Raw genomic sequence first — 20115 nt, forward strand, 5'->3', positions numbered from 1 at the left:
AGTCTCACCCAACCCGAGTGGGAAGAAGCCTGCTTGCATTCAGCCCGTCTGTACACCTTACAGATTTGATTCATTTGTTTTGAGATGCAGCTGGGTAACAGGCCTTTCCGGCTGGCCCAGCGAGCCCGCACTGCCCAGTTACACCCAACTAGGCTGCACAGCTCTAAAACAGCATCTGAGAAATGATGTGCTGGCATTTGGAGAAGGTCCAGATCAGATTCATGAAAATCATTCATGAATCTGAATGAAAGGGTTAATGTATGAGGAACATTTGATGGCTCTGGGCCTGTACTAGCTGGAGTTTAGAAGGATGAGGGGGAACCTCACTGAAACCTATTGAATCCTAGATTGAGTGGATGTTTCCTATTGTAGGAGAATCTAGGATCAGATGGCACAATCTCAGAATACAAGGACATCCCTTTAGAACAGAAACAAGGAGAAATTTCTTTCGTCAGCGTGATGAATCTGCGAAATTCATTGCAACAGATGGCTGTGGAGGACAACTCATTGGGCATATTTAAAGCAGAGGTTGCTAGGTTCTTGATTAATATGGGTGTCACAGGTTGTGTGGTTGAGAGGGAAAATAAATTAACCATGATCAAAAGGCAGAGACTTAGTGGATACAATGGGCTAATTCAGCTCCTGTGTCTTATGGACTAAGCAACTGACAGGTTCAGCGACTCTCTTGTAAGAAATCTGGCTCATTTATTTACAAAATCCACAACAGAGGAACAGAGACAAGAGAGAGAGAGACTGGACCTCCAACAAGTGCACCAACTGGCCAGGGGTCCCACCTCCAGCACGGGGTCTCGTTGCAGTCGCTGCCTTCTCCATGGTCAGGAGTCCTCCTTCTCTTGGTGCCTGCAAGGAAAGAGGAAGGTCAGGATTCCAGTCCGGGAGAGACAGACTGCAGTGGGTAACATGCCCACACAACACATTCACACGGCAAACTCAGCAGGTGTCCAGACCTCTGAACAGAGCGATAGGCACCAGCAATACAACGTCAGCAGCAGCCGAAATGTCTCAGGCTGCTGGTGTCAGCTGGGACAATGGCCAAAATGGGCTGATTATCAGTGACCCCAGGAGTGTGACACTGTAATTCCCACTGACAGTGACTGTAGGATCTGTGACACTGTAATTCTGACAGTGACGGTAGGATCTGTGACACTGTAATTCTGACAGTGACGGTAGGATCCGTGACACTGTAATTCCCACTGACAGTGACTGTAGGATCTGTGACACTGAAATTCTGACAGTGACGGTAGGATTTGTGACACTGTAATTCCCACTGACTGTGACTGTAGGATCTGTGACACTGTAATTCCCACTGACAGTGACTGTAGGATCTGTGACACTGTAATTCTGACAGTGACTGTAGGATCTGTGACACTGTAATTCCGACAGTGACTGTAGGATCCGTGACACTGTAATTCCGACAGTGACTGTAGGATCCGTGACACTGTAATTCTGACAGTGACTGTAGGATCCGTGACACTGTAATTCCCACTGACAGTGACTGTAGGATCTGTGACACTGTAATTCTGACAGTGACTGTAGGATCTGTGACACTGTAATTCCCACTGACAGTGACTGTAGGATCCGTGACACTGTAATTCCGACAGTGACTGTAGGATCCGTGACACTGTAATTCCGACAGTGACTGTAGGATCCGTGACACTGTAATTCCGACAGTGACTGTAGGATCCGTGACACTGTAATTCCGACAGTGACTGTAGGATCCGTGACACTGTAACTCCGACAGTGGCTGTAGGATCCGTGACACTGTAATTCCGACAGTGACTGTAGGATCCGTGACACTGTAATTCCGACAGTGACTGTAGGATCCGTGACACTGTAATTCCGACAGTGACTGTAGGATCCGTGACACTGTAATTCCGACAGTGACTGTAGGATCTGTGACACTGTAATTCCGACAGTGACTGTAGGATCCGTGACACTGTAATTCCGACAGTGACTGTAGGATCTGTGACACTGTAATTCCGACAGTGACTGTAGGATCCGTGACACTGTAATTCTGACAGTGACTGTAGGATCTGTGACACTGTAATTCCCACTGACAGTGACTGTAGGGGTCTGTAACTTCTGCTGAACTCACCTGCAGCTGGTACACGTGTAGAACACTGTCTGCCCCTCGTCTGCCGAGCGTGTTTGCCGTGTGTGATATACCATCCCGTCGTGTCCACAACGCGAGCACTTCCGATCCACCTGAAACAGAGACCCATGGCCGTTAGCAGCTCCCACAGACACTACGCCCCCTGCAGCAGAGCCCGGAGTGAGATGCCACCCATATCTCCACGACCACCTCGTGCAGCATGATCCATCTCTTCTGTTCCAGCCATTACCTGTGGGGGAGGGGGTTCCAATTGCCCCACCCGCACAAATTCACCTCCACCACCCTTGGCCCTGCTCCCCTGGGTGCGGTTGGGTGGGGGCACACCTCACTGCCAGCTTCACAGGAGCACGACTGCCATGCGCTCACACCCACAAAGGTGCGGGTCGAATCCCACCCCTGCTACTGAGGAGCAGAGTCAGTCGGCATGGAGACTGCAGGCCCAAGATGCCCATCCCAGTGAGTCCCATTCCCCAGCGCTTAGCCCACATCCTCTAAGTCTTTCCTTCCTGTTTCTCTCCCCACCTCAGCCACTCACTGTGGCAGCTGCCCGGCCACCCTCAGGTTTATGATTAAATCTCTTTCCTCTCAACTCGGCCCAAAACCTCACGGGTACATCCCTCTTCACCGTCAGTACAGGAGGTTCTGCTCTTGGCTGCTGTTTTTGCTCATTGTGCTCTTTCGTGTAACAGTCGTGCGTAATTTATGTTTAATTCAGGTTTTACTAGTAGATGTTGTACAGCCGACAGCTTTTCATTGCACCTGTGCACACGTACTTGAGCAAGTGACAATAAACTCCACTTTGACTTTTAGCAGCTGCTACAATTGGGTAGGAATATCAGAAGCCTGAAGTCTCACACCATCAGGTTCAGGAACAGCTACTTCCCTTCACCCATTCAGCTCTTGAACCACGCAGCACAACCTGACCACCAGCTCAGTACAGCAATGCTTCACCTTTCTTTTGTTCTAATTCTGTCCTTCCTTGTAAAGATGATCTTTAGGTAAACGCTGCTTTCGGTACATGCCTGTGATGCTCTCACAAGTAGATTTTTCACTGCCCTTGTGTGTACACATCCTCGTGCAGATGACAATAAACTCGACTCTGGCAGGCGTCCTGTAGGTAATGAGGGGCTACGTTCCTAATGCTACACCTGCCCATTCACCTCCTCCCTTACCTCCATCCAGGGGCTCAAACAGTCCTTCTGGGTGAGGCAACACTTCAGCTGCCAATCTGCTGGGTCACCTATTGTAGGTGACCTGCTGGGTCACCTGATGTGGCCTCCTCTACATCGGCGAGACCTGACACAAATTGGGGAACTGCTTTGTCAAGCACCTCTGCTCCATCCACCAAGTAGAATGTCCTCATAGACAACCATTTTTAATCCCCACTCCCACTCCGACATGTCGGTCCATGGCCTCCTCTTCTGCCGCAATGAGGCCACCCTCAGGGTGGAGGGGCAACATCGTATACTCTGTCTGGGAGGCCTCCAACCTGATGGCACGAATATCATTCCGATAATTTTTACCCTCCCTTTCTCTTCCTCATTACCCCACTCTGGCCACCGTGTTGCCCCTCCTCCTTCCCTTTCTCCCACTCTCCTCTCCGATCAGATTCCTACTTCTCCATCCACCCACCTGGTTTCATCCGTCACTTTCTAGCTTGTTGCCCTCCCCTCCCCCCACCTTTTGATTCTGGCTTCTGGCTCCTTCCTTTCCAGTCCTGAGGAAGGGTCTCGGCCCGAAACGTCGACTGTTTATTCATCTCCATGGATGCTGCCTGACCTGCCGAGTTCCTCCGGCATTTTGTGTGTGTGGCTCGAGGTTGGAGCCCCTGGTAATGCAGACACTTGCACAGAGGGATCTACACTAAACACAGCTTTTGCAAAGGACAGTGGGAAGTTGATCAGCCTTTCTCTCCCAGCAACTCAAAAGCAAATCAGACTGGCTTTGCAAAGCTGAATCACACGACCTGCCTATCCAGAGGCCGAGAGGTGGTTGTTGCTGCTGTACGGAAGAGCATGAGGAACTCGGGAATTCCCCTGCCACTTGGAATGGCCTGATTCTTTCACAGACTCATTCCTATTAACCCGATCAGGACAGGAATTGCTGAAGGTTGCCGCTGTTTAAACAATTGTCTCCAGTTCGTTCAGAATAACAAACCGCTGCACAGACTTAGCGGGTCAGGCGGCATCCGTGGAGGGAGCTGGACAGCTGACGTTTTTGGGGGTCAGGACACTGGAACCAAACCTGACCAAAACATCGACTGTTCCAAGGTTTGATCTACAATACCCCTCCTTGAGGTGATGCAAGGCCCTGCTTCCAGTGGTCTGTGAAGCTCTCAGAGCAAGAAATAATATCACCTCGTTCCTGTCTGAAATTAATGCTGCCCTTATCGTTACACCACGACAGGGCAGTAAAGGCTGGGGAGTATTCAAACAGGCCAGCAGAGGAGGGTGAGAAGACAGCGATGGGTCTGGGAGGAGGTGATATTAATCAGTCCTTTTGATCGGGATAACGTGAAAGAGTTAAAAGCAAACCAGCCAGTTAAAATGGAAAGCAAACTGAGAGCCTGTGCAACAGTAACCCCACTGGATGAGCTGGACACAGGTTTCAGCTTGCCTCGCCCAGCGTGGTTTGCTTTAGAGTTACTGTAACCTCATTGGGGAAGGCTGATTATCACCATCCATCGCAAAACAAGCCACTGGTGGGGCAGCTCTGCCCACTCACACAGGGTGGTGTGTTATAGAACAAGCGGCCAGAGGACGTGGTACAGGCGATACTTAGAAGACGTGGACGGACTCAAGGATGAACTTTATTTGCCACATGTACATCGAAACATACAGTGAAATGCGTCGCTCTGCATCAACGGACAACACAGTCCGAGGATGTGCGGGGGTGGGGTGGGGGGGCAGCCCGCAAGGGTCACCGTGCTTCTGGCGCCAACGTAGCACGGCACCGCTCACCAACCCTAACCGTACACCTCTGGAGTGGGGGAGGAAAGCCCACGCGGTCACGGGGAGAATGTACAAACTGTACAGACAGCGGTGGGAACTGAACCCGGGTCGCTGGCTCTGGAAAGACAGGCGCTACTCGCCACGCTGCCCTATCACCCGGAATGTGGGCCAAACGTAGGCAAATGGCACCAGAATCCAACCCGTACTCCCCCACGGCAAGAGGTGGAAGCGGGCTCCGGTGAAGCTGTGCAGGCCAGTCCCCTGGACTGCATAAGTGTCGATGAACTCAACAAGACCATCGACTTCAGAGGAGGATGGAGTTGGGAGGCCATCGATGACCAGTGCTCCATGGGGAGCTAACGGATGAGTAAGCAAGTGGATCGGCATCTAGGTGGGTAAGAACGAGTTGTTTCTGCTGTTTGACTCTATTACTGAGACCCGCACTATCCGGGACACGTTCTCTCCTCGTTACTACCATCGGGGAGCAGCTACAGGAGCTCGAAGACCCACAATCCACAATTCAGGAACAGGTGCCCCCCCCCCTCCAGATTTCCAAACAGAAATTTTACCCCCCCTTGTTACTTGTTCCTTTATTGCACCATTTATTTTTGTGATTTGTACCAACTTGTTTTGCCTTTTCACTGTAATGCTGCGACTCAGAACAAAGTTCTCATACAAGTCAGCGATAGGGAACCTGATTCTGAACTCCATGACTGATGAAAGTTCAGGTCATACGTCAGGGATAGGGAACCTGATTCTGAACTCCATGACTGATGAAAGTTCAGGTCATACGTCAGGGATAGGGAACTGGATTCTGAACTCCATGACTGATGAAAGTTCAGGTCATACGTCAGGGATAGGGAACCGGATTCTGAACTCCATGACTGATGAAAGTTCACTTCATACAAGTCAGGGATAGGGAACCGGATTCTGAACTCCATGACCGATGAAAGTTCACGTCATACGTCAGGGATAGGGAACCGGATTCTGAACTCCATGACCGATGAAAGTTCATGTCATACGTCAGGGATAGGGAACCGGATTCTGAACTCCATGACTGATGAAAGTTCACGTCATACGTCAGGGATAGGGAACCGGATTCTGAACTCCATGACTGATGAAAGTTCAGGTCATACGTCAGAGATAGGGAACCGGATTCTGAACTCCATGACTGATGAAAGTTCACGTCATACGTCAGGGATAGGGAACCGGATTCTGAACTCCATGACCGATGAAAGTTCATGTCATACGTCAGGGATAGGGAACCGGATTCTGAACTCCATGACTGATGAAAGTTCAGGTCATACGTCAGGGATAGGGAACCGGATTCTGAACTCCATGACTGATGAAAGTTCAGGTCATACGTCAGAGATAGGGAACCGGATTCTGAACTCCATGACCGATGAAAGTTCACGTCATACGTCAGGGATAGGGAAGCGGATTCTGAACTCCATGACCGATGAAAGTTCACTTCATACGTCAGGGATAGGGAACCGGATTCTGAACTCCATGACTGATGAAAGTTCACGTCATACGTCAGGGATAGGGAACCGGATTCTGAACTCCATGACTGATGAAAGTTCACTTCATACAAGTCAGGGATAGGGAACCGGATTCTGAACTCCATGACTGATGAAAGTTCACGTCATACGTCAGGGATAGGGAACCTGATTCTGAACTCCATGACTGATGAAAGTTCACGTGATACGTCAGGGATAGGGAACCAGATTCTGAACTCCATGACTGATGAAAGTTCACTTCATACAAGTCAGGGATAGGGAACCGGATTCTGAACTCCATGACCGATGAAAGTTCACTTCATACGTCAGGGATAGGGAACCGGATTCTGAACTCCATGACTGATGAAAGTTCACGTCATACGTCAGGGATAGGGAACCGGATTCTGAACTCCATGACTGATGAAAGTTCACGTCATACGTCAGGGATAGGGAACCGGATTCTGAACTCCATGACTGATGAAAGTTCACGTCATACGTCAGGGATAGGGAACCGGATTCTGAACTCTATGACCGATGAAAGTTCACTTCATACAAGTCAGGGATAGGGAACCTGATTCTGAACTCCATGACTGATGAAAGTTCACGTCATATGTCAAGGATAGGGAACCGGATTCTGAACTCCATGACTGATGAAAGTTCACTTCATACAAGTCAGGGATAGGGAACCGGATTCTGAACTCCATGACTGATGAAAGTTCACGTCATACGTCAGGGATAGGGAACCTGATTCTGAACTCCATGACTGATGAAAGTTCACGTCATACGTCAGGGATAGGGAACCGGATTCTGAACTCCATGACCGATGAAAGTTCACGTCATACGTCAGGGATAGGGAACCGGATTCTGAACTCCATGACTGATGAAAGTTCACTTCATACAAGTCAGGGATAGGGAACCGGATTCTGAACTCCATGACTGATGAAAGTTCAGGTCATACGTCAGGGATAGGGAACCGGATTCTGAACTCCATGACCGATGAAAGTTCACGTCATACGTCAAGGATAGGGAACCGGATTCTGAACTCCATGACCGATGAAAGTTCACGTGATACGTCAGGGATAGGGAACCAGATTCTGAACTCCATGACTGATGAAAGTTCACTTCATACAAGTCAGGGATAGGGAACCTGATTCTGAACTCCATGACTGATGAAAGTTCACGTCATATGTCAAGGATAGGGAACCGGATTCTGAACTCCATGACTGATGAAAGTTCACTTCATACAAGTCAGGGATAGGGAACCGGATTCTGAACTCCATGACTGATGAAAGTTCACGTCATACGTCAGGGATAGGGAACCTGATTCTGAACTCCATGACTGATGAAAGTTCACGTCATACGTCAGGGATAGGGAACCGGATTCTGAACTCCATGACCGATGAAAGTTCACGTCATACGTCAGGGATAGGGAACCGGATTCTGAACTCCATGACTGATGAAAGTTCACTTCATACAAGTCAGGGATAGGGAACCGGATTCTGAACTCCATGACTGATGAAAGTTCAGGTCATACGTCAGGGATAGGGAACCGGATTCTGAACTCCATGACCGATGAAAGTTCACGTCATACGTCAAGGATAGGGAACCGGATTCTGAACTCCATGACCGATGAAAGTTCACGTGATACGTCAGGGATAGGGAACCAGATTCTGAACTCCATGACTGATGAAAGTTCACTTCATACAAGTCAGGGATAGGGAACCGGATTCTGAACTCCATGACTGATGAAAGTTCACGTCATACGTCAGGGATAGGGAACCGGATTCTGAACTCCATGACTGATGAAAGTTCTCTTCATACAAGTCAGAAATAGGGAACCGGATTCTGAACTCCATGACCGATGAAAGTTCACGTCATACGTCAGGGATAGGGAACCGGATTCTGAACTCCATGACTGATGAAAGTTCACGTCATACGTCAGGGATAGGGAACCGGATTCTGAACTCCATGACTGATGAAAGTTCACGTCATACGTCAGGGATAGGGAACCGGATTCTGAACTCCATGACTGATGAAAGTTCACTTCATACAAGTCAGAAATAGGGAACCGGATTCTGAACTCCATGACCGATGAAAGTTCACGTCATACGTCAGGGATAGGGAACCGGATTCTGAACAGCATGACCGATGACCTTTTGAGCAAGTATTCTGTGCTTAACGTATTTTCATGCAATGACGGGTTCTTTAGATCTGTTTCTTTATTTTTTGGAGAGGAGCAGAAATCTGTCTTACCAAGAGCAACAGATGCAAAATGCTCAGGATTCCAGCAGGTCAGGCAGCATCTATGCAGAGGAATAAGCCGTTGACGTTTAGGGCCCAGACCCTTCCGCAGGATGGCAGAGGAAAGGAGAAGAGCCAGAATAAGATGATGGGGGGGGGGGGGGTGGTAATGGAGTACAAGAAATAAGTGGAAGCAGGTGAAGGGGAAGTGGGGTGAGGGGGAAGCTGGGAGTGGTAAAGGGCTGAAGAAGTACGAGTCTGACAGGACAGTGGCCCACACGAGAAAGGCCATACTGAGACACAGACGTTTCACTGATAATTGGCAAACCTCCCTGACCACCGACTTTAAAAACCAGCCTATTTTTTGCTACAATAATTTTCTCGAGAAAGTACTTGACAATGCCAACCATGAATTTGCAATGAGAGGGCGATTTTCTAGAGGTGGACTTTGTGCAGCGGCTGCTGGCTAATCTCGCCTGATTGCAGAGTTGTGGAAGAGTTTGCTGGTCAGACATGTGACTGGTTAACCAGGTAAATACAAACACAGGAGATGCTGCAAATACAGAGTAACACACACAAAATGCTTGAGGAACTCAGGGAGCATCTATAAACAGTCGATGTTTGTTCAGCCCTGATGAAGGGTCTCAGTCCATAACATCGACTGTTTATTCCCTCCACAGATGCTGCCTGACCTGCTGAGTTCCTGCAGCATCTTAATAACGCTGAACGACAGGGCGACTGAGAATGTGCAGCTTGTTAATAAACAAAGAGAGTCGCGATTTATTACTGAAAGCAAGAGATGATGCTTTTGCACTTGAAAATAAAGAAAAACTCCTTGTTTTCACAAATGTTTTATCCTGCTGCATCACATCTCGATACAGCAATTGCTCGGCCCAAGACTGCAAGAAATTGCTGAACATTGAGGACACAGTCCAGTCCATCATGAAAACCAGCCTCCCCACCACTCATTCCATCTACATTTCCCACTGCCTCGGGAAAGCAGCCAACATAATCACATAAGACCACAAGACATGGTAGGAGAGGCCAGTCAGCCCATCGTGTCTGCTCTGCCATTCCATCATGGCTGATCCTGGATTCCACTCAACCCCATCTACCTGGCTTCCCAGCATATCCTTTGATCAAGGAACTATTAACGTCCACCTTCAATATACTCACGGACTTGGCCTCCACCACAGTTTGTGACAGAGCATCCCACAGATTCATTACTCTCCGGTTAAAAAAACTCATCCTTACCTCTGTCTTAAAAGGTTGTCCCTCAATTTTGAGGCTGTGCCCTCTAGTTCCGGACACCCCCACCATTGGAAACATCCTCTCCACATCCACCCTATCCAGTCCTTTCAACATTCCGTAGGTTTCAATGAGATCCCCTTGCATTCTTCTAAATTCCAGTGAATACAGGCCCAAAGCTACCAAACACTCCTCCTATGTTAACCCCTTCATTCCTGGAATCATCCTCATGAAACTCCTCTGGACTCTCCCCAATGTCAACTCATCCTTTCTGAGTTACAGTGCCCTAAACTGTTGACTTGACTACTGTCTTGTAAAGGCTCTACTCTCTCCGATTCTCTCTTCCCCCTCGGACAGGCAGAGGATGCAAAAATCTGAGAATCACCCGACTGGAGCACAGCTTCTGCCCCCGGGCTGTGAGGTTCTGCCAGCTGCCCTCCGACACTCACCACCGGCCCGTTCACGTCCTTTGCCTCGTCCTCAGTGGTCAGGTTGGCCAACAGGATTTCTGGATCATTGAACACCAGCTCTGAGTGGATCTCTGTCCCTTCGAAGGCTGGGGAAGGAACAACAGTCAGTGGAGAATAGCATGCCCAGGGAAGACCAGGGCTCACTAGGGCCCAGCCTGAGAAACAGAGTGCTGGGAATAAGCAACCCTAAAATAAACACAGCCCAGGTGGAAATGCAGGCCCAGAAATAAACACTCCAATCCAGTGCACAGGCCTGAAATAAACACAGTCCAAGCAGGAAAAAAAAAATTAATAATTTAGACGAGGGAATTAAATGCAGCATCTCCAAGTTTGCGGATGACACGAAGCTGGGCGGCAGTATTAGCTGTAAGGAGGATGCTAAGAGGATGCAGGGTGACTTGGATAGGTTAGGTGAGTGGGCAAATTCATGGCAGATGCAATTTAATGTGGATAAATGTGAGGTTATCCACTTTGGTTGCAAGAACAGGAAAACAGATTATTATCTGAATGGTGGCCGATTAGGAAAAGGGGAGGTGCAACGAGACCTGGGTGACATTGTACACCAGTCATTGAAGGTGGGCATGCAGGTACAGCAGGCGGTGAAAAAGGCAAATGGTATGTTGGCATTCATAGCAAGAGGATTCGAGTACAAGAGCAGGGAGGTTCTACTGCAGTTATACAAGGCCTTGGTGAGACCACACCTGGAGTATTGTGTGCAGTTTTGGTCCCCTAATCTGAGGAAAGACATTCTTGCCATAGAGGGAGTACAAAGAAGGTTCACCAGATGGATTCCTGGGATGGCAGGACTTTCATATGAAGAAAGACTGGATCGACTAGGCTTATACTCACTAGAATTTAGAAGATTGAGGAGGGGATCTTATTGAAACATATAAAATTCTAAAGGGATTGGACAGGCTAGATGCAGGAAGATTGTTCCCAATGTTGGGGAAGTCCAGAACGAGGGGTCACAGTTTAAGGATTAAGGGGAAGCCTTTTAGGACCGAGATGAGGAAAAACTTCTTCACACAGAGAGTGGTGAATCTGTGGAATTCTCTGCCACAGGAAACAGTTGAGGCCAGTTAATTGGCTATATTTAAGAGGGAGTTAGATATGGCCCTTGTGGCTAAAGGGATTAGGAGGTATGGAGAGAAAGCAGGTACAGAGTTTTAAGTTGAATGATCAGCCATGATCATACTGAATGGTGGTGCAGGCTCAAAGGGCCAAATGGCCTACTCCTGCACCTATTTTCTATGTTTCTATGATTCACAGTCCCAAACAAAACACAATGCAGTTGAAAACATGGGCCCAGAGCCAACCCACAGGTTTTAAACAGGTTCTGGCAGAAGTAGAGAGATCTGGGAAAAGGGGAACAGTACTGTGACTGAGGTTGGGGCAGGGAGGAACAGAAGCAGGGTCGCGATTAGGCTTCGTGAGGCAGGATGGTGCAGTTCATTCCCACAGTTCCTCAGTCAGGTGGGACCCCAGTGATCTTTCCAGAACTGTCCACAGACTACCCCCCACCCACTGGGACAGTCACACCACAGCTCTTGGTGCCTGGAGGGATGAAAGGAAGGCAGTTCACTTGGACTTCAGCCTAGCTGGGTGCCCTAGCAGTGGGAGGGGTGATACTAGCAGCTACCAAATGTCCAGCCCGGTGCTCTAAGCTGTGGGTATGTGTGATGGGATGGTGTGGAGGGAGCTTCACTCTGTGACTGACCCCAGGAATGTGTGATGTGATGATGTAGAGGAAGCTTCACTCTGTGTCTGACCCCAGGGGTGTGTATTGGGATGGTGTGGAGTGAGATTCACTCTGTGTCTGACCCCGGGGGGGTGTATTGGGATGGTGTGGAGTAAGATTCACACTGTGTCTGACCCCAGGTGTATGTAATAGGCTGGTGTGGAGTGAGTTTCACTCTGAAAGTGACGCTGGGAGTGTGTGATGGGATGGTGCTGAGGGAGCTTCACTCTGTGTCCGACCCCAGGAGTGTGTGTTGGGCTGGTGTGGAGTGAGCTTCACTCTGAAAGTGACCCCGGGAGTATGTGATGAGACAGCCCATGCTGTGTTGTAACACCGAACGTGGCCACAGTCGCCCCGGATACTCACCATGGATGCTGATCTGGAAACCACACCTACGACACACCACGAACTGCTCATGACCCGGTAGCGGCAGGATGGTTCCACACTCCGGGCAGAAGTCGGGGTCGGATTCAAAGCAGGAATCAGCCATCAGAGCCTGGAGGGAGAGAGGGGGTGGCCAAGAGCCAGATCATCAGAAGGCAGAGCATGGGGCCGTCACCCTACCGGGCCTACCCAGCCCTGTCCCCTGCGCCTCTCTGGACTCCCACTGCTCTGAACCATTGTACCCACCTCACTCTACCCCACTCCTTGACTCGAGAATCAGTGTCCCAGTTGACAGGCTGCCATCCCTCTCCAAAAGGGTCCACACTGGGTCTCTCAGTTTGCTCTCTCCAGTAACCCAGGGCGAGATCTGACACAGCTCAGTTGCCCACCTGATCCTGCCCCACACCCTGTACTGGTCCCTGACCCTGAACCCCTCACCACCACCGGCCCCGTCCTTCCTCCCATTAATCAACCCGTCCCTGGCCAGTTTCCTGTCCCACCACCTCCAACCTTACTTAACATCACCTTTCCACCCTACCCTTCCCCATACTCTCTCCTCCACTTCTTCCCTACCCTAACCCCTCCTATAACCTTATCTCTCTCTCCTCCACCCCTCTTAGCTCCCAACAGCGTGCCCTCCCGCTCCTTCCCCACCCTGCGCCCCCTCTCTTCCCAAACACGTGCTCCTTATCCCGGCACAGACCCCCTCTTACGCATTCGCTTGGCCGCGGCCTGCCGCTCAGGCTATGGGCACGGAAACGGGAAACGCCGGTCCTTCAGCCGAACTCTCCCCCAGTAAAGGGAAGGGGTTCCTACCGCCAGCAGCGCCCCCCGGACGAGATGGGGAGGATTCCTTTTGCCGATAGAGCGCCATCCGGCGGCGGGGAGGGGTTTCTTTCGCCGATACCGCTCTCACGCGTGGCGGGGAACGGTTCCTCCAACCATCAGCGCCTCCCGGCGGTGGGGAGAGGTTCCTACCGCCGACACCGATCGGAGTTGAGACCCAACCAGTATATGTAAGAACTGGCAGAACTCAACATTTTGTGTTTTTATTTATTTCCAGCATCTGCAGATTCACTCGTGTTGTATGTAAGAAGTTTGTCCGTTCTTCCCCTGACACTGTGTGTTCCGGTTTCTCCCCGATTCCAAAGACGCACAGCTTACAGTGAGCAGGCAGTGGGCATGACATGTTAGCGCCGGGAACATGGTGGCGCTTTCCCCCAGACTATATCGGTGAAACAAATCAGAATGAGCTTCATTACCACCCGCATGTGAGGTGAGATTTATTAATTCAGCAGTTCAATGCAATACATAATATAGAAGAAAAAACACAAAAAATAATAAAACAAATAATAAACATTAATTTCACATGTTTTAATGTACATGTGACAAATAAAACTAATCTTTATATGATAGCTGAGCTGCATCATGCTGGGTGGGGCAGTCTAGGTGGACCGAATTTGTGAACTGGGAATTGTCACTTTTACAAATGATTACCATGATGCTATTGCAGCCCGGGAATTCCCGCGTTCGGAGTTCAGCTCCAACGTCCTCCATAAGGAGTCTCCACACATCCTCCAAGTGGAATGTGTGAGTTTCCTCCCACAGTTCAAAGAGGTACTGGGTAGGTTAACTGTTCATTGTGAATTGTCCCGTGATCAGGTTTGTGGGTTGGCTGGGGCAGAGTATCTCAAAGAGCGAGAAGGGCCGTCACTGCTTAAGTAAATATCACTATGTTTTCACGTGTGTGTGATGAATACACTCTATGTTTTGATGTGCGTGTGATGAATAATCTCGAATCTTGAAACAGTGAAAGACAATACACTCTCTCAAAAATAAAAACTTTATTTCAAACCACTGAGGTTGGCAGGTTACGCAGGCTGGAGCGAAGTGTCAGATCGGATGCGAGAGCGGTCAGTGTCGGCCACTGAGACTGATCTGTGCAGCCAGCGTGATCTGGTATTGTCCCCATCCTCGCTGACAATCCCCCAAGACAGAACAGCAACCGGTATCCTGACCATTACAGCCCCTTCTCTGACAGGTGTAGTGGGGCCAGAGGGTTGTAACCCCCCTGGGGAGGGGTTTGACCGACCAGAGTTGTCATACAGGGACCAGGGCTTCCCTCTACAAACTGTGCACGGCGTATTGTGAAAGTGAAGACAGCAGCTCAGGGACCAGCCTGCCAGGTGAGAGGGAGGCACGGTGTGGGACGAACCTGGCCCCCCACCTCCTGTCCCTTTCCTGCTGTGACGGGTTTGACTCCTGACGACTCCCGTCACCCTCAGCCCAGCTCCTCTCGCGCCTTGCCCGCTTTCTTGGGCATCTTCTTGCTGGCGGCGTCCTGCAGTTCCTTTGTTTTGTAGTAGTGCGGGGCGACCTCCAGCAGCCAGCTGCTGTCGATCTCCATCACCTGCGATGGGGAAGAGGCGCAGGGGAGTTTAAAGGCAGCCGATCGACGGAGAGGGGCAGAGATGGGGGTGCAAAACAGGGAAAACACCACAGGAACAGGCCCCTAGGCCCAGCAGGTCTGTGCCAACCACAACGTCAAATTTAAACCTCTTCTGCCTCAGATACCCCAGAGAGGGTGCAGGTGAGGATCACCAGGATGCTACCCGGATTAGAGTGTTCACTACAAGGAGGGATTGGTAAAATGAGGGTAGGTTCCTCTGGTGCATCAGAGGCTGAGGGAGACGTGACAGATTTATGAGAGGGCAGAGATGCTCAGTGTCATCCCCCTCACGGAAATGGCGAAAACTGCAAGATGCAGCTTTAAGGGGAGGGGGAAAGTTTGAAGGAGACTTACGAGCTAAGTTTCATTTTACGCAAGCTTTGTTTTTACAAAATGGTGGAGGCAGATACGGAGGAAAGTACAGGGGGGTGTCAGAGTTATGGATTTTATCTACAGAGAGTGGTGGGTGTGTGGAACACGATGTCAGGAGTGGTGGCAGAGGCAGATACATTAGAGACATTTTAAGAGAATCATCAACGATAGACAACGTTGCAGGAAAGCAGCCCCACCACCCACAACATGGCTGCCGGCAGCCGGAAGGTGGTACAGGAGCCTCAGGATCCACCCCTCAACCTACAGGCTCTCGAACTTCACTCGTCCCACCAATAAAATCTTCCTACAACTTACAGACTCATTTTCAAGGATTTTTCATCTCACTTTCTCTTATTGTTTGTTTATTTATTACTATTATTTTTGTTTTGTATTTGCACAGTTTTGCACACTGCTTTGTTGGTCCGTCCTGTTGCGTGCGGTCTTTCATTGACTATTGTTGGGTATCCCGCAAGGAAACGAATCTCAGAGAGTTGCATACGGTGATGTTTATGTAACATTGATAATAAATTTAATTTGAACTTTGAAACGGAGGGCATTGTGGGAGGGAAGGTTGGATTGACCTTGGAGTAAGTTAAATGGTTGGTGCAACATCATGTTCTATGTTGAATGTGATGTTACAGCAGCATTCAGCCAGGCCCATGAAGAGATGGGGACTAGCCCAGGTGTAGTTTAATCTGGCAGGAGGGTCAGCACAAACTGACGGGCAGAAGGGCCCATTCCTGTGCTGTATTGTCCACGCTTTGCCACAAAGGCAGGTGAGTAGTGGGTCAGTTAGATTTGGAGGACAGGCTTATCTTGATGAAGGGTAGGGCGGGCCACTGGCACGTGAGGGGGGTGAGGGAGAGGAGGGGAGGTGAGCTGTAGTGTGAACGAGTGGTCTGCCTCTGCACTCCCCTGGGTGCCGGAGGACCGGGAACACGACACTCTGGGCAGAGAGAGCTGCAGCTGTCGCCTGGCGGGCCGGACTCTCGAATCGGAGGGGTGGGCAGTACCTGTCTCATGAACTCCTTGGTGGTGAAGACCAGCTCGTGGTAGATGAGCCAACGGGGCTGCTCCTCGAACAGGCTGCTGTTGGGGTGGACGTACACCGACTGCTGGTGCTTCACCGTCTTGTAGCCGGAGCGAGTCAGCCGGGCCGTGTGGTAGAAGAAGCCAGCGGTGATCGCCTGGGGGAGACACACAGCACAGGACTTTAACAGCTTCGACAGACGAGGTGCAGACGGCATTCTGACTGGGTGCATCTCCAGCCGGCACAGGATCAGAAACACCTGCAGAGTTGTAAACTCAGACGGTCCGGCCATGGGCACCAGCCTCCCCACCGTCCAGAACACCTTCAAAAGAAGGTGGTACCCATCATTAAGGACCCTCGTCACCGGGGACACCCCTCTTCTCCCTCTTCTCATTACCACCATCGGGAGCCTGAACCTTGTAGGAGCAGTTTCTTCCCTCTCTGCCGCCAGATTTCTGAATGGCTAATGAGCTCATAAACACTAGCTCAATATTAATTTACTTTTACTGTAATTTAAAGCTATTTTTATATCTTCCACTGTTCTGCTTCCTAGAAAACAGCAGGTTTCCCGACATATGTCTGTGCTGATAAACTGGAATCTGAGTCTGAGCCTAAGCTTCTGAAAGCCAGTGAGAACAAGAAGTTCCCAGCTTGTCCCGTCCCGAGTCGCAAGCCTCCGGGCAGTTACACAAAGCCAACATCTTCCAGCCAGATGGACTGAGCTGGATCTGACACACAGCACCAGAGCAAGGCCACCCTTCTGCCCATCACAGCCATTCTGGCTCACTGGAAGAACGCTGCTATCAGATCCTCTCTCCAGCCTCCCAGCATTCGATCACTGCCCAGTTCTTCACAGTCACAGAGAGACAGAGCAGGGGGTGCAGGCCATTCAGCCCATCGGGTCAGTGCTGGCCATCAATCACCCGTTTACAATAGTCCTACTCTCACTCTCCCCACATTCCCATCGCTCCCCCAGAAACACCCCACCCCCCACATTCCTATGTTCTACCCTCCCCTACACATTAGGACACTCCGCTGTGGCCAACTAACCTATTCTGCCTCTTACCATTCGTTCATTAATATGTTGGACTGGACCTGAACTCTAGGTGCCAGACTGGACCACACTGACGCTGGACTGGACTGAACCCTGGGACCCAGACAGAACTACATTGGGCCAGAGTAAACTCTGGGAGCTGGACTGAACTAAACCCTGGGAGTTGGACTAGACTGGACTAAACCCTGGGAGCTGGACTAGACTGGACTGGACTAAACTCTGGGAGCCAAACCGGACACAGCTGACCTGAGAGTTAAAACAGACTCTGGGCACCGGATCGGGCAATAGCACCAGCTCACCTTCCGGATCAGGATCTTGTCACCAGCTGAAGACTTGAGCTCCACCTCGATCCTCTCCATCAGCCCCTCCAGCTGTTCCCGGACATCGCGAGCTCGGCGCATGGAGCGGAACTGGATGAAGTTCTCGTAGCACCACTGGGTGGAATATCCACTCTCTACCCACTGCAGGGGTGGGGGCAAAGAGAACAGTCAGATCATCAGCCTCAGTGCAGAGAGGTACAGTGAGATCTGAGCAAATCTCAGCCCTCCCCCCGCCAAACGTGGGCAGATTACACACCACTCCCTCTGAACGCAGGCCGATTACACACCGCTCCCTCTGAACGCAGGCCGATTACACACTGCTCCCTCTGGACGCGGGCCGATTACACGCCGCTCCGTCTGAACGCGGGCCGATTACACACCGCTCCCTCTGAAGGCAGACAGATTACACACCGCTCCCTCTGAACGCGGGCCGATTACACGCCGCTCCGTCTGAACGCGGGCCGATTACACACCGCTCCCTCTGAAGGCAGACAGATTACACACCGCTCCCTCTGAACGCAGGCAGATTACACGTCACTCCCCCCACTTCCCCAAACGTGGGCAGGTTACACACCACTGCCCCTCCCCCAAGATGTGGGTGGGTACACACTGGCCTCCCCGAATGTGGACAGATTTACGTGGTGTCTCAGTACATCAGAGTTCAGAGGTTTGCCCCCGGCTTCCTCCTCACCTGGGTGTACACGTTCAGCAGTACCAGGTGGTCACCTCCCGGCTGAAAGAAGTTCATGCGGGCATTGTCCGCGTGCACCACCTTGTCCTTGGGTCGGTAGAAGATGGCATTGTTGACAGACAGCATAGCCGCAATGGTCAGGATTTCCTCTGAGCACTGATACCTGAGGGGACACAGAGAGCCGGGGCTTCAGCAGACCTGTCTGCACCCAATACCCACTCCTCTTACTCACAGACATCGTCAGGAGTTTAAGGAGATTCCATGTCACCAAAGAGCCTGACAGATGTACAGCGGAGAGCACGTTGACTGGCTGCTTTACAGCCTAGTCCAAAGCACAGGATCACAAGAGGCTGCCGAGGGTTGTTAACTCAGCCAGCTCCACATGGGCACGACCCTCCCCTCCCCTCCATCGAGGAAATCTTCAAGGGGCGGTGCCTCAAGAGACCACCACCCATCTCCAAGGACTCTCACCATCCAGGACATGGCCTCTTCTTGTTCCTACCATCGGGGAGCAGGTACAGGGGCCTGAAGACCCACACCCAATAATTCAGGAACAGCTTCCTCTCTGCCATCAGATTTCTGGATGGCCCATGGACCCATATACACTACTTCACTTTCCCTAGTGATTCAGTTTTATATTTCACAGCTGCTGTAAGACAACACACCTCACATCATCCCAGTCAGTGCTAATTATTCCACCACGGGATTACAATTAGGAAGGAATCTGGTCTACAGGGTAGACACGGACTGGGATATAACATTTCAGAAAGACAAGCAGTTTGTCAGAGAAGGTTTATGCTGTCACTTCAACATAGGATGTGGCCATTTGGCCCAAGTCAGCAGCTTCCCGATCGGTCAGGGCATCAAAGGATACAGAGGGAAGGGAGGTGTATGGGGTTGACTGGGATCCAGGATCAGCCATGATGGAATGGCAGAGCAGACTCGATGGGCTGAATGGTCTAATTCTGCTCCTATGTCTTATGGAGGAGGAAGGTCTGGGAGTTATATGAACATTGGGAAAGTTTGTAATGTGGTCAATTACAAATGTGGTCAATCAAAGTGGCATACAAGCTGAAAGGGATGGTGGGAATTAGGTGAACAGTGGTGTTGCTTTAAGAGCAGCATCGTGTTCAGAGCTAGTTGCCCCTAAACGTAGACATATGGAGACTGAACAGAAACTCATCGTTAGATGGGCAGTCACCACAGAAGGACAAGACAGTGAATCTGAGCACCCAAACGCAGGAAATTGGGGGAAATGAAAAGAAGGCAAGGACTCCTGTGTTGGGAGGTTAGGGCAACCTTCGCGGCAGTAAAACAAAGATGAAAGAGAAGCAGGTCACTGAAAAAAGTGAAATCCACATTGTGACACCGATACTTGCAGCTGCCAGAACCGTTATCTCCTTCACTCATGTGGGTGTAGCGATTAGTACAAAGCTCCAGATCTCAGAGCTCAGTGCTCGGGGCGCCAGAGCGCAGAGTTCAACTTCGAGCGTCCTCTGTAAGAAAGTTCGTACATTCTTCCCGTGACCGTGTG

At 50.5% G+C, this 20115-nt stretch overlaps 2 protein-coding genes across 3 annotated transcripts in view; both read right to left on the reverse strand.

Annotated features, from left to right (window-relative positions):
- Nucleotides 1–681: 681 nt before the first annotated feature.
- Nucleotides 682–13533, reverse strand: polr1h (RNA polymerase I subunit H). 2 transcript variants are annotated; one of them, XM_073032543.1, is made up of 5 exons: nt 13379–13533; nt 12648–12777; nt 10523–10629; nt 2117–2226; nt 682–861 (listed from the first exon to the last, which is right to left on the reverse strand). In XM_073032543.1, exons 2-5 carry the CDS (start codon nt 12769–12771, stop codon nt 837–839), a joined length of 366 nt encoding a protein of 121 aa, XP_072888644.1. In that variant the 5' UTR covers nt 12772–12777; nt 13379–13533; the 3' UTR covers nt 682–836. The 2 variants fall into 2 exon arrangements, with proteins under 2 accessions (XP_072888644.1, XP_072888640.1); XM_073032539.1 differs by having other exon boundaries at nt 10459–10629.
- Nucleotides 13534–14494: 961 nt separating this feature from the next.
- Nucleotides 14495–20115, reverse strand: part of dhx16 (DEAH (Asp-Glu-Ala-His) box polypeptide 16) — a 54687-nt gene continuing 49066 nt past the window's right edge. The window contains 4 exon segments of the mRNA XM_073032532.1: nt 14495–15075; nt 16500–16673; nt 17870–18031; nt 18582–18744. Coding sequence (XP_072888633.1) covers nt 14947–15075; nt 16500–16673; nt 17870–18031; nt 18582–18744 — 628 coding nt within the window. The 3' untranslated portion in view covers nt 14495–14946.

This window comes from Hemitrygon akajei, chromosome 2 (assembly GCF_048418815.1).
Source record: "Hemitrygon akajei chromosome 2, sHemAka1.3, whole genome shotgun sequence".
NCBI lineage: Eukaryota > Metazoa > Chordata > Chondrichthyes > Myliobatiformes > Dasyatidae > Hemitrygon > Hemitrygon akajei.